Here is a 12,737-nt window from a genome sequence, read left to right as displayed (position 1 = left end):
AAAGCAGAAACTAAAACGCTTTTCTATTGTTAAATATTTTAACAAAAACTGAGCTGATCTGAATTCTTGATGGATTGGCCTGTGTGTAAACTGAATTACAGTTCTGTATTTGAATCTTTAATGAGGATGCTCTTCAGCTACTATAGATGTTTCTGAAATGGACCGGAAGAATAGTACTATTTCAGAATTCATTACATGGTATTGTAAGAATAAAGCGTTCTATTTTTTATTAGTTGCCTTAGTTTAGCAAATATAAATAACAGCTGTGTAGAGTAATGTAACACGTAAACTGGGAATCGAGTCCATTGACGTTATCCTGTTATTCATATGGGCCATCCACCATCAAAGGCACATGCATAGAAAAGTGGTTGAAAAGGCCCATTAACAACATGAAGGATCCCACCCATCCAGCTCATAGGCTATTTGTCCCACTCCCATCAGATAGAAAGCTACGTAGCATCCATGTCAGGATTACCAGCCTCAGAAACAGTTGCTTTCCCCAAGCAGAAATGCTAATCAACACCTCTATCCACTCACAAAACCACAACTCCCCCCCCACCACCACTACTTTAACATTTCCTGCCAGTCACCTTACATACAGACACTCCTGTATCCAGCGTCACTTTATGTATATGCAATCAGTCTATGTATATAAGCTATCTTATGTATTTATATTTATTGTTTTTCTTATTATTGTGTTCTTTATCTTACAGTGTTTTTTTGTGCTTTATTTGGTCTGGAGTAAAAATTACTTCTATTTCATTCTCCTTTATACTTATGTACTGGAAACGACATTAACCAATCTTGAATTTCGACTTTGGTTCCTTTGACTTAATCTGTATCTTACCTTTGTGTCCTTGATCTCAGCATTCAATATTCCGGCAAAACAAGCAGGAAATCAGAATTTTATTTGCTTACCTCTGGTCTCACTGGGTCCTCAATGCCAACGACAGCTATACATGTCAGGTCTAATAAAATGTTGCTTTCATTGTCCCATTCAGGCTCTGGACTACCTGGAAAGTCACGGTAAGCAATACAAATGGTCCTCAGTCCATCGCAAGCCATGGGCTCGATGACTTTCTTCACCATCTCATCACGGTCACGAGGCCTGAAGGGCCGTGGCTCTCCGGCACTGTTTAGGACGTTTGAGCATCTAAAGCAGAGAAACGTGTTGCTATGTCAACTCAGTATGCGTATTATATGAAAACAAATGAAACCACAGAGACATGGTGAAAAGAACTGGGTCGCACAGATGGGAACAGGAACACAAACGGCAAGGCAGACCTTCACTCTTGGTTCATCACAATACATCTCAAGCTGACCCTCCACAGGATGCCATCCAAACAGAATCATAGAGTCACTGAGAAGTACAGCACAGAAACAGGCCCTTCAGCCCATCTAGTCCATGCCTAAGCCATTTAAGCTGCCTACTCCCATCGACCTGCACAAGGACCACAGCTAACATAACCAAACTATCCATGTACCTATCCAAACTCTCCTTAAATGTTGAGATCAAGCTCACATGCACCACTTGTGTTGGCAGCTCATTCTACGCTCTCGTGACCCTCTGAATGAAGATATTATCCTTTGTTTCCCTTAACCTTTTCACCTTTCATGCTTAACCCATGAACTCTGGTTGTAGTCCCACTCAACCAGCTTGCATTTACCCTATCTATACCCCACATCATTTTATATACCTCTATCAAATGTCTTCTGTGTTCTGAGGAATATAGTCCGAACCTATTCAATCCTTCCTCATAACTGAGGTCCTCCAAACCTGGTAAAATCCTTGCAAATTTTCTCTGTACTCGTTCAACCTTATTTACATCTTTCCTGCAGGTAGGTGACCAAAACTGCATGCAATACTCCAAATTAAGCCACGCCAACATCTCATACAACTTCAACATAACATCCTATCTCCTGTACACAATACATTAATTATGAAGGTCAATGTGCCAGAAGCTTTCTTTATGAACCTATCTACCTGTGACAACACTTTCAATGAATTATGGACCTGCATTCCTAGATCCCTTTGCTCTACCACACTCTTCTGTGCCCCACCATTCACTGTGTAAGACCTATCCCAATTGGTTCAACCGAAGCGCAACACCTCGCTCTTGTCTGCATTAAACTCCATCTGCCATTGTACAGCCCTTTTCCCCAGCTGAAGCAGATCCCTCTGCAAGCCATGATAGCTTTCCTCACTGTGCACTACACAGCCAATCTTGGTGTCATCCATAAATTTCTCTTCTGGGCTCTAATACTGTGTTTACATGATGGAAGGAAGGAGTCTCATTTCAAAAGCCAGTGGGAACATCTAATTACTGCAATATTTTCAGATAACGCCATCGATTCCATCAAAAGATTACACTGTTAGTATTGAAACTCTTTACATTTTTCAGGTATAATTATGGTGACTTCTAGAATAGTAGTACAAACACACAATTACTACAAAAATTACACAAGTGAATCATGCAAAACATTTTATTTGCAAAGTTCTATATTATTTTACATACTTTTTTAGGACAATTTCTGAGGCTCCTTTACTGTACATCCGGAAACTTCCATCTGGCATTTTGATTACAGTACTCATGGACTTCCTCTCGGAGTTGAAGGTGTAGACTTTGTAGAGCTTCTCTTCTGGTGTTATATCACGGACGGCTTGGTAGTCTTGCTTCAAGTCCAAGATAAGTCCCAACAGCCCACACTCAGTCTTGTTACCAACCTGGCGGGGTAGACCAATGTCCTTGTCTGGAGGCTGGAAGAGAGAGAAAGCAAGCCCACATATATATTTCATCAGGAGCTTGAGGAGATTTGGTACGTCACCAAAGGCACTCACAAAGTTCTAAAGATGTACTGTGGGGAGCATTCTGACTACTTGCATCACCGTCCTCTGGAGAGGCCACTGCACTGGATCAGAATAAGCTGCAGAAAGCTGTAAACTCTGCCAGCTCCATCACGGACTCTATTCTGCCAGAATCCAGAACAGCTTCAAAAGATGATGCCTCTAAAAGATGGCATCCAACATTAAGAACCCCATCATTCAGGACATGCCCTCTTCTCATTGTTACCATCAGGGAGGAGGTACGGGAGCCTGAAAAGACACACGCAACATTTCAGGAACAGCTTCTTCCCCTCTGCCATTATATTTCAGAATGGACAATGAACCCATGAACGCTTCCTTGGAATTTTTCCCCTTCTTTTTGCACTACTTAATTTGTTTTTGATATGTACAATGCTTATTACAATTTATAGTTTTTATTACTGGGAATTGCAATGTACTGCTGCCACAGAACAGCAAATTTCACAATGTATGCCAGTGATATTAAATCTGATTCTGAGTTAGCTGTCAAAAATGGCAAAAGAGGAAAGCATTCTTTGAATTTTCTCAGTGGATCATTAAGTTTGTCCCTGTTCTGAATAGGTTAATCAAATTTGTAAATAAAGATAAGATTGACCTAATTAAATTTCTTTCAAGCAAATCGTTTCCATAAGACCATAAGCCAAAGCAGTAGAATTAGGCCTGTTACGCCTGTGCCCCAATTCTGAGGGGCCGAAGGGTACAAAGTAGCCCCCTCCTTTTTGAGAATCGCAAGATCGCTATTAATTCGGGTCTGGGACCCAGGAAATGAGAGAGAGACACGCAGAATCCACAAAGGGGTTTGGAATGTCCTGGCCCCTCAGCGATACAAAGCCACGGGAAATGGCCATTGTCTCTTGGAGACGAAATTGTGTATTGAGTACTGTACTTCATGGAAGCCCTCAGGGAATGATCAAAGGGGGGTTGGTTGAGGGATTGCATCATCCCAACCCGACTGACATCTGAGACCCCGTGAGTAAGGATAAAAGAGGGTCTGGGCAACAACCCCTTTAGATGCACCTAGAGAAACGCTAGAAATCCCGTGACAGCGTTTAATAGCGACAGGCGGTGGGGCTCGCGTGCGTCCTTTTCCTTTGCCTAGGAATTGGCGGGCATCCACGGAACGGCTTAGCTAAAAGGACCGACTACAAAAACAGAACTCTCGAAGGATCGACATCATAAAAAGGAAAAGCTGGCAAATTTAAAACATCTCTCTCTCTTGACTCCAACCAAAGGCTGCAGCCTGAATGAGCTAATGACTTTTATATTTCCATCAGACAATACATTATCCCCTAGACAACGATAGAGCTTATTTCTTATTAATTATTATCATACCCGCACTGTTAGAGTTAGCATTGACAACGTGTATTATCTGTATGTTTGCATTGATATTATTTTTGTGTATTCTTACCAATAAATACTGTTAAAAGTAGTACCATCAGTCTTCAATGGACCTCTCTATCTTTGCTGGTAAGTGACCCAGTTACGGGGTACTTAACAGGCCAAATACCCATTAAAGCTGCTCCGCCATTTTATCATGGCAGATTTATAATCTCTTTTATTTATTTATTGAGATACAGTGTGGAATAGGCCTTTATGACCATTTGAGCCATGCTCCCCAGCAATCCACAGATTTAATCCTAGCCTAATCACAGGACAATTTACAATGACCAATTAACCTACCAACTGGTAGGTGTTTGGATTGTGGGAGGAAATCAGAGAATTTGATAAATACTCCATCTCCTGGAGCCCAAAGTTCATTGGACTGTGGGAGGAAACTGGAGTATGCAAAGGAAACCCATGTGGTCATGGGGAGAACATACAAACTCCTCACATGCAGCAGTAGGAATTGAACCTGGGTCACCCATACTGTAAAGTATTGTGCTAACCACTATGCTATGGTGCTGCCCCTAATCAACCCCATTCTCTTACCTCCTCCCCACAACCTTTGATGCCCATATGAATCAAGATCCTATCTTGCATTAAATACAGTATACCCAATGACTTGGCTTCCACAGCCATCTGTGGCAATGAGTTCCATAGATTCACCATCCTCTGGCTAAAGAAATTTCTCCTCATCTCTGTTCTAAAGGGATGTCCTTTTATTCTGAGGCTGTGCCCTCTAGTCCTAGTCTCTCCAACTATTGGAAACATCCTCTGCACATCCACTCTACCCAAGCATTTCAACATTCAACAGGTCTTACTGAGGTTCCCCCTTATTCTTCTAAACTTCAGTGAGTACAGCCACCAAATGCACCTCATATGTCAACCCTTTCGTTTCTGGAATGATTCACATAAATCAATGGCAAGCGGGCTCACCCAAACAGATTTTGCATTCCTCATTTATCTTAACTTAATGTCTTCAGATCTGAAAGGTTAACTTCGCTGGCCAAGGTGGCCTTGCTGCCACGGGCAACACAAGTCAAATAGTTCTCAATGAACCTCTCTGCTCCACTTTTACAACCAAAGCTGTCATGGCTTTTCATTCAAACAGATTTAACTAAGATTAAAAAAGAAGCAAAGCGTTAAATACAACTATTTAAAAAAAATAAACTTATATCTACAAATGCTAAAAAAAACTTAAAAACCCACAAAACAAAACAGAGATAATCTTGAAAAAGGGAAATTACTTCAGCCTCTCAAATGGAAAACATAGTTCCTACTCTGGTCCACAATGCTATTTTGATTTTACTCTGAGCAAATTGCACTGGAGACCAGTTCCAGATTAAATCGTGTCAGGTACAAATTGGACTGGCCTTTTCCAGTCACGACACAAGGTGGTGAACCTGACATTTCCATGCACCAGCTGATGTTGTTATTCTTGTAAGGCAATTTCTGCCCTCACTAACAAATCAAAATTTTAATTTTTGCGCTATAATCATGATGGAAATTTCTGCTGCCTCTGTTAAAGAGCCTGTGTGGGTGGCAATAGTACACATGTAAAGTTGGTGCCTGGGTGATGGTGTTAACTGTGATGGTATGAAATCTATTCTTGCCTTGCTGCATTGTATGGTATCTCATATCTGGAGCTACCTCCAATCGGCTCCTATTATGGCATACTTGGCGCATCTCCTGTACCACCATCTGTCACTGACTCCCAAATGCACAGAACTTCCCCAAAGGCCTTTATTTTGTTGACCAGTGTACAGCACCTTTTGAAATTAATCTGGACTTTTGTTAAGATGGCCCGCTGGTGGCGTAGTGGCATCAGCGCTGGACCAAGGGGTGGAAGGTCCCGGGTTTGAATCCAGCTGGCTCCCATCCGTGCTGGGTTGAGCGCTGAGCTAGCAACTCGACCTCGTATAAAAGAAGTTGCCTGCTACAGAAACATCAACAGCAAAAAGCTGATGGCCTATGCTCTCTCGTGAGTTGAAAGGCAATTTCTCTTTTCTTTCTTTCTATGGCAAGATGGCAGCATGTTTGATCACAGCAGTTTGTATGGGGTCAAACAAAGGTGTTATTGCTCTTTCTACATGTATTTTCTATGATTGTAAGACCCTGCTGGACATTAAGAGCTGAAAGAATGGCTGGACTACCCCAATAGCGAGCTTTTTGTTGGCAGAGAATCTGAAGGAGCTGGACTGGAGTGTGGATTGCGCCGCTGTCTGCATCAGAGAGGCATCGGAGGAGTCAATGTACGAAAGAGGTTTGCATAGTGAATAGTGAGTGATCATCTCAGTCACTTTTCTTGTGAACAGAAGACCCACATTGTTAATATGGAAAGCTGGAAGTCTGAATCACTGACATTGGCAGACGGCGGGGAGTTGTGCAGCCTTGGTCATAGCGAGGATAGGCCTCAAGCTGCTGTGATGACAGTTTACAGCTGCCCAGGAGAAAAGCATTGGAGGCAGTGCGCGCCACCAAAGACAGCATGCTTGTGGTATCCAAGCTGGAGTCTCTGCTGCTCCCCAGTGATCGCTTAGCAGAAGACAAGCTATGTTGTGGTGGACTGCAGACTGCTCCAACATTCATGGACTCAGGGTCTTGGCATATATATTTTTTGTGTGACTGTACTTTACTGATATCGTTTTAGTGCTTGCTCTCTTACATGTGCTATGTGTGCTTTGTGCTGTGCATAACTGTCGGCACTATGTTTTACACCTTAACCCCGGAATAACCCAGTTGCATTTAAATGCATCATTGTATGGTGGAATGACAATTATACTTGAACTTCAACTTGAAGATGATTACTTCCCCTATCGATCTCTCTCCTTTCTGGTTGGCCATGAAGTGCCTCAATACTTTTACCATTTGGCGTCTTCTGCCTTTCAGCCCAGCACAGATTGCATATACAACAGACAAAATGCTGGAGGAACTCAGCAGGTCAGGCAGCATCTATGGAAAGGAGTAAACAGTTGATGTTTCAAGCCGAGACTCTTCATCAGGACTGGAAAGGAAGGGGAGAGCTCAGAATAAGATGGGAGGAGGGGAGGAAGATGTACAAGTTAGTAAGTGATAGGTGAAACCAGGAGAGCAGGAGGGAGTGAAGTAATGAGCTGGGAAGTTGACTGGTTAGAGAGATAAAGGGCTGGACAAGAGGGCATCTGAGAGGAAAGGACAGAAGACCATGGAAGAAAGGGAAAGAGGAGGAGCACCAGAGGGAAGTGATAGGCAGGTAAGGAGAGGAGTTGTGAAAGGGAAACAGGAATGGGGAATGGTGAAGGAGAGAGGAAGGGGGAAATCACCAGAAGTTTGAGAAATTGATCTTCATGCCATTGGGCTGGAGGCTACACAGATGGAATATAAAATGATGCTCCTCCAACCTGAATGTGGCCTCATCATAGCAGAAGAGGAGGCCATGAACTGACAAGTCAGAGTAGGAATGGGAAGTAGAGTTCAAGTGGGTGGTAACTGGGAAATCAATTGCATGTATATTTCCTCTTATCCTTCCCATCTCATCACTAAAAACTTTTTACTTCTTTTCAGGTCTGTTCAAAGCAATGAGTTGGAATGAACTCTCCCGAAAGATGTTTGTGAGCTGCTGAGCATTTCATTCATTTCTGATTTCCAACATCAGAGTTATATTGCTTTGTGTTAATATTCAATGCCAGCCTCTTGACAATTCAAACAAATAACTTGAAATACATCACTTTATAAATTATGTATTAGAGAAGCATCTGTACTGTTAGGTAGCATAATTAAATTAATTGTAATAAAGCCGACAGCAAATTCCCATTCTCAATACAATTCCATTGCTTGTTTATTTATGTCTTAAAATACAATTTTATATGTCCAGAAAATGCATATTCATTCCTGAAACATGTTTTAAACAGTCATGCTAAAGTATCTGATAGGAATCCAAATGTATTTCCTAATTAAGAACACATCTGAATAATTGAGCCCAACATCTTTTCTTGCAGACTGTAGATTCTTGTTCACTGCATTAAAGATAGTCAACAGGATCCCTGGAGGAAGTCACTACCTTGCAACTTAAGTAAAGACAGTGTTCCTGCGAGTCAGCATGCAGACATGACCTTCCACCTGTCTCTCCCTGATCAATACTCCCTGGAGCAATGATGACAGGTGACAACAGGCTCTCCTGAACTAGGTGACAAGGCAGCCCTGCTGTATCCCTGGTAATATTTGCCACTTTGCTTATGCTCATCAGAGAATTTTTATTTCACAGTTGGGGATCTCACAGAACTTGTCAAAATTCTGTCGACACTGGGCTGATTATATGCAAGGTGTCCCTGATGGTTGGGGAGTCTAAGGATAAGACAGTGAAAAGACTAAGTTAAAAACTGCAATGCAAAAGTTCTTCTTCTGCAGTGTGGTGAATCTACTGAATGCACTATTATCAAAAGCCAAGTCATTAAGTTCCCTCAGTGGCCACTCTATGAGGTACACATCTACACCTGCTCATGAACACAGATATTTAATCAGCCATCATGTGGCAGCAAATTAGTGCATAAAAGCATGCAGACATGATCAAGAGGTTTAGCTGGTGTTCAGACTAACCATCAGAATAGGGAAGAAATGTGATCCAAGTGACTGACAGTGGAATGATTGTTGGTGCCAGATGGGGTGGTTTGAGTATCTCAGAACCTGCAAATCTCCTAGGATTCTTACACACAACAGTCTCCAGAGTTTACAGAGAACGGTGAAAAAACCCCAAAAAGAACCATCTAGCGAGCAGCATTTCTGTTGGCAGAAAATGCCTTGTTAATGAGAAAGGTCAGAGGAGAATGGCCAGACTGGTTTAAGCTGATAGGAAGGTGACAGTAACTCAACTAACCATGTGTTATTACAGTGGTGTGCAGACAAGCATATTGAACCCTGAAGTGTAAGGACTACAGCAGAAGACCACAAATGTATAGTTTCTGAGTGTATATTCAAGGCAGAATTAGATATTGTTCTGAGGTTTGTAGGGATTGAGGGAAAAGGGGGAGAAAGCTGAAAGAAGTTACTAAATATTGATGATCAGCCAAAATAGTTGATAACATTTTAGGGTCTAAATAGTTCGTCTGATCCTATTTTCCATTTCAATATCTGCTGATCTCTTTTCAAGATGGCACCAGCAGACAACAGAACCAATGGTGGTGTCCTGCAGACAGTTCACAGAACTACTTCTTTCAAATATGATTCTACTACTAAACTGCAAGCAATTAGAACCTGTGATTTACGTTTTGAAGGTGTGTCTTTGGGCTGGTTGAGGGATCTGGTGGGAGCTTGGTGTGGAATATGCAGCGTGGATACTGGGCACGAGCCCATGTTCGACTCCATTGCTTCTCTCTAACTGAGGCGTTGAGCAAGTTTGAGTTTGGCGAGGATGAGAGCAGAGAAGGGGTAGGTGTTTGGTGCCTTCTGCCTGTGTTTGACTAGACTTTCTCCCCCACTCGCTATCTGTTGCTGTAGAAAAGTGCTGGAGTCTTGGTGAGTCTGTGAATGTGTTTCAGGCGTCTTTGAGGTTCCTTTTGCATCTGTTCCTGGACTCTGGTTACTCCTTTTATTTGCTGTTTTTTGAATGATTTGATCGAGGCAATCGATGTGGACTGGGGTGCTTCAACAAAGACTAGCCCTGTGGATGAGCAGCATGGTGCTGAACTGAAATAAACTGAATGCTACTGGACTTCTGCTTTGATGTTTGATCTTCTATGTGATGTACACTCGTTTTTTTGCCATTTGCACAATTTGCTCTTTTTTCATGTGCTGGGCGTTTGATATTTTCTTAAACGGGTTCCATGGTGTTTCTTTGCTTTGTGATTGCCTTTGGGATGACAAGTCTCAGAATTGTATCCTGCATACATACTTTGATAATAAATGTACGTTGTCTTTTGAACTTCCTGAATGTCACGTAATCCATATAATATTGAAATCCACATAATATTGCTCAACACAAAGACAAAAGGACACACTGACAGGTGATACCAGCAGCAAAAGTAGTTGCCCTAAGTTGTAGCTACAGAAATGGTTGAATTTGCTCTGCTTCCAGCTCTGAAGGTCTTCCCTTCCAAAATAAGAATCTTGAAGAGTCTGCATCACTTCCCCTCAACATGAAAACTCCAAACAAGAACAGCTTCCACTTCCGCTGGGAGACCACTCAAGAAAGGTTTCAGATTAAACAAGGGCACAAATAATATCCAACGAAAGTTTGGCCTAAAAAGAACTAACAGCACTGTTTGGGTACTGTTAGTACGCTGAAAAAAGGCAAGGAGCCACTGAGTTTTACTGACTCAATATTTCAGAGCAGTGCAACCAGTCCAACACCTCTCCTCTTCACCTTGCATGTGATTTTACACCCTGTTTTCCTTTCCTCCCTTAGTACAAATGATGCATGCTATCTGAACAAGGTAACTGGTCCACTTTAAGTGCAGCTAATGCCCCTAGTACTTCCTCTTTTCAAGTCTTAGCCCATCCAGTGTCTCCACTACATCTTCATTCTCTGGTTGTCCAGTAACATCTGCATCCTCGGTGAAGACCAAGGATGTTCAAATCCAGTTCTTTTTATCTTTATCCTCTCCATCTCCATCCAAGCAATGCTGCGGGCCCAGATGGTGTCAGCCCCAGGGTGCTCAAAGCCTGTGCCCCCCAGCTATGTGGAGTACTTCACCATGTCTTCAGCCTGAGCCTGAGTCTCCAGAGGGTTCCTGAGTTGTGGAAGACGTACTGTCTTGTTCCTGTACCGAAGACGCCACGCCTCAGTGGCTCCAATGACTACAGACCAGTGGCATTGACCTCCCACATCACGAAGACCCTGGAGAGACTTGTTCTAGAGCAGCTCCGGTCCTATGGTTAGGCCACATGTAGAACCCCTCCAGTTCGCCTATCAGCCCCGACTAGGAGTTGATAGGAGTTGACTAGGAGTTCATCGTTTACCTGCTGAACCATGTCTATGCCCACCTGGACAAGCTGGCGAGCACTGTGAGGGTCATGTCATTTGACTTCTCCAGTGTGTTCAACACCATCCGCCCTGCTCTGCTGGGTGAGAAGCTGACAGTGATGCAGGTGGATGCTTCCCTGGTGTCATGGATTATTGATTACCTGACTGGCAGACCACAGTACGTGTGCTTGCAACACTGTGTGTCAGACAGAGTGGTCAGCAACACTGGGGCTCCAAAGGGGACTGTCCTGTCTCCCTTTCTCTTCACCATCTACACCTCAGACTTCAACTACAACACAGAATCTTGCCATCTTCAGAAGTTTTCTGATGACCCTGTCATAGTTGGATGCATCAGCAAGGGAGATGAGGCTGAGTGCAGGGCTACTGTGGGAAACTTTGTCACATGGCACGAGCAGAATCATCTGCATCTTAATGTGAAAAAGACTAAGGAGCTGGTGGTGGACCTGAGGAGGGCTAAGGCACTGGTGACCCCTGGTTCTATCCAAGGGGTCAGTTTGGACATGGCGGAGGATTACAAACACCTGGGGAACGAATTGACAATAAACTGGACTGGTCAAAGAACACTGAGGCTGTCTATAAGAAGGTTCAGAGCCGTCTCTACTTCCTGAGGAGACTGAGGTCCTTTAACATCTGCTGGATGATGCTGAGGATGTTCTACGAGGCTGTGGTGGCCAGTGCTATCATGTTTGCTGTTGTGTGCTGGGGCAGCAGGCTGAGGGTAGCAGACACAAACAGAATCAACAAACTCATTCGAAAGGCCGGTGATGTTGTTGGGGTGGAACTGGACTCTCTGAGAGTGGTGTCTGAAAAGGGGATGCTGTCCAAGTTGCATGCCATCTTGGACAATGACTCCCATCCACTCCATAATATACTGGTTAGGCACAGGAGTACAATCAGCCAGAGACTCATTCCACCGAGATGTAGCACTGAGTGTCATAGGAAGTCATTCCTACCTGTGGCCATCAAACTTTACAACTCCTAGCTCGGAGCATCAGACACCCTGAGCCAATAGGCTAGTCCTGGACTTATTTCCACTTGGCATGATTAACTTATTATTTAATTATTTATGGTTTTATATTGCTGTATTTCTTCATTATTCTTGGTTGGTGCGGCTGTAATGAAACCCAATTTCCCTCGGGATCAATAAAGTATGTCTGTCTGTCGGTCTCGATCCCTACGTCTTTTCCTCTGTTTGGTGCCATCCCTTTTCGTGTTCATGCATGCTAAGAAAATATTTTTGGATTTCCTTTTTATGCTTGCTATCAGTCTTGTCTCATGCACTGTGTAAAATATCCTTCACCATATGACCTATGTCTATTTTGCCAATCCTTTTGCTTTCTGTACTCTCACCCGACTGGAAGATGCACTTAATGGTGGTATTGAATATCCAACATAATATTAAAAACCACCATCAGACCTCTTCATAATCCTCCCCGCAGAACAACCCCAACTTCACCAATGTGTCCAAGCAACTAAAATCCTTTATTCCTGGAATCCTTTTGATGAATATCATCAAAACCCTTTCCAAAGTTTTAC

At 43.0% G+C, this 12,737-nt stretch overlaps 1 protein-coding gene across 18 annotated transcripts in view; it reads right to left on the bottom strand.

The window, feature by feature from the left end:
• atp2b2 (ATPase plasma membrane Ca2+ transporting 2) overlaps window positions 1–12,737 on the bottom strand; it is an 873,878-nt gene that overhangs the window by 101,145 nt on the left and 759,996 nt on the right. For all 18 annotated transcript variants that reach the window (XM_059944034.1, XM_059944033.1, XM_059944030.1 and 15 more), the window contains 2 exons: window positions 2,517–2,758; window positions 919–1,153 (listed from right to left, as the gene is read on the bottom strand). In XM_059944034.1, the coding sequence (XP_059800017.1) occupies window positions 919–1,153; window positions 2,517–2,758 (477 nt within the window). The remainder of the gene's footprint in view (window positions 1–918; window positions 1,154–2,516; window positions 2,759–12,737) is intronic.

The sequence above is a fragment of the Hypanus sabinus genome, chromosome 19 (assembly GCF_030144855.1).
Source record: "Hypanus sabinus isolate sHypSab1 chromosome 19, sHypSab1.hap1, whole genome shotgun sequence".
NCBI classification, from domain to species: domain Eukaryota; kingdom Metazoa; phylum Chordata; class Chondrichthyes; order Myliobatiformes; family Dasyatidae; genus Hypanus; species Hypanus sabinus.
Note: the sequence above shows the minus strand (reverse complement) of the source record. Positions and strands in the feature narration are given on the sequence as shown.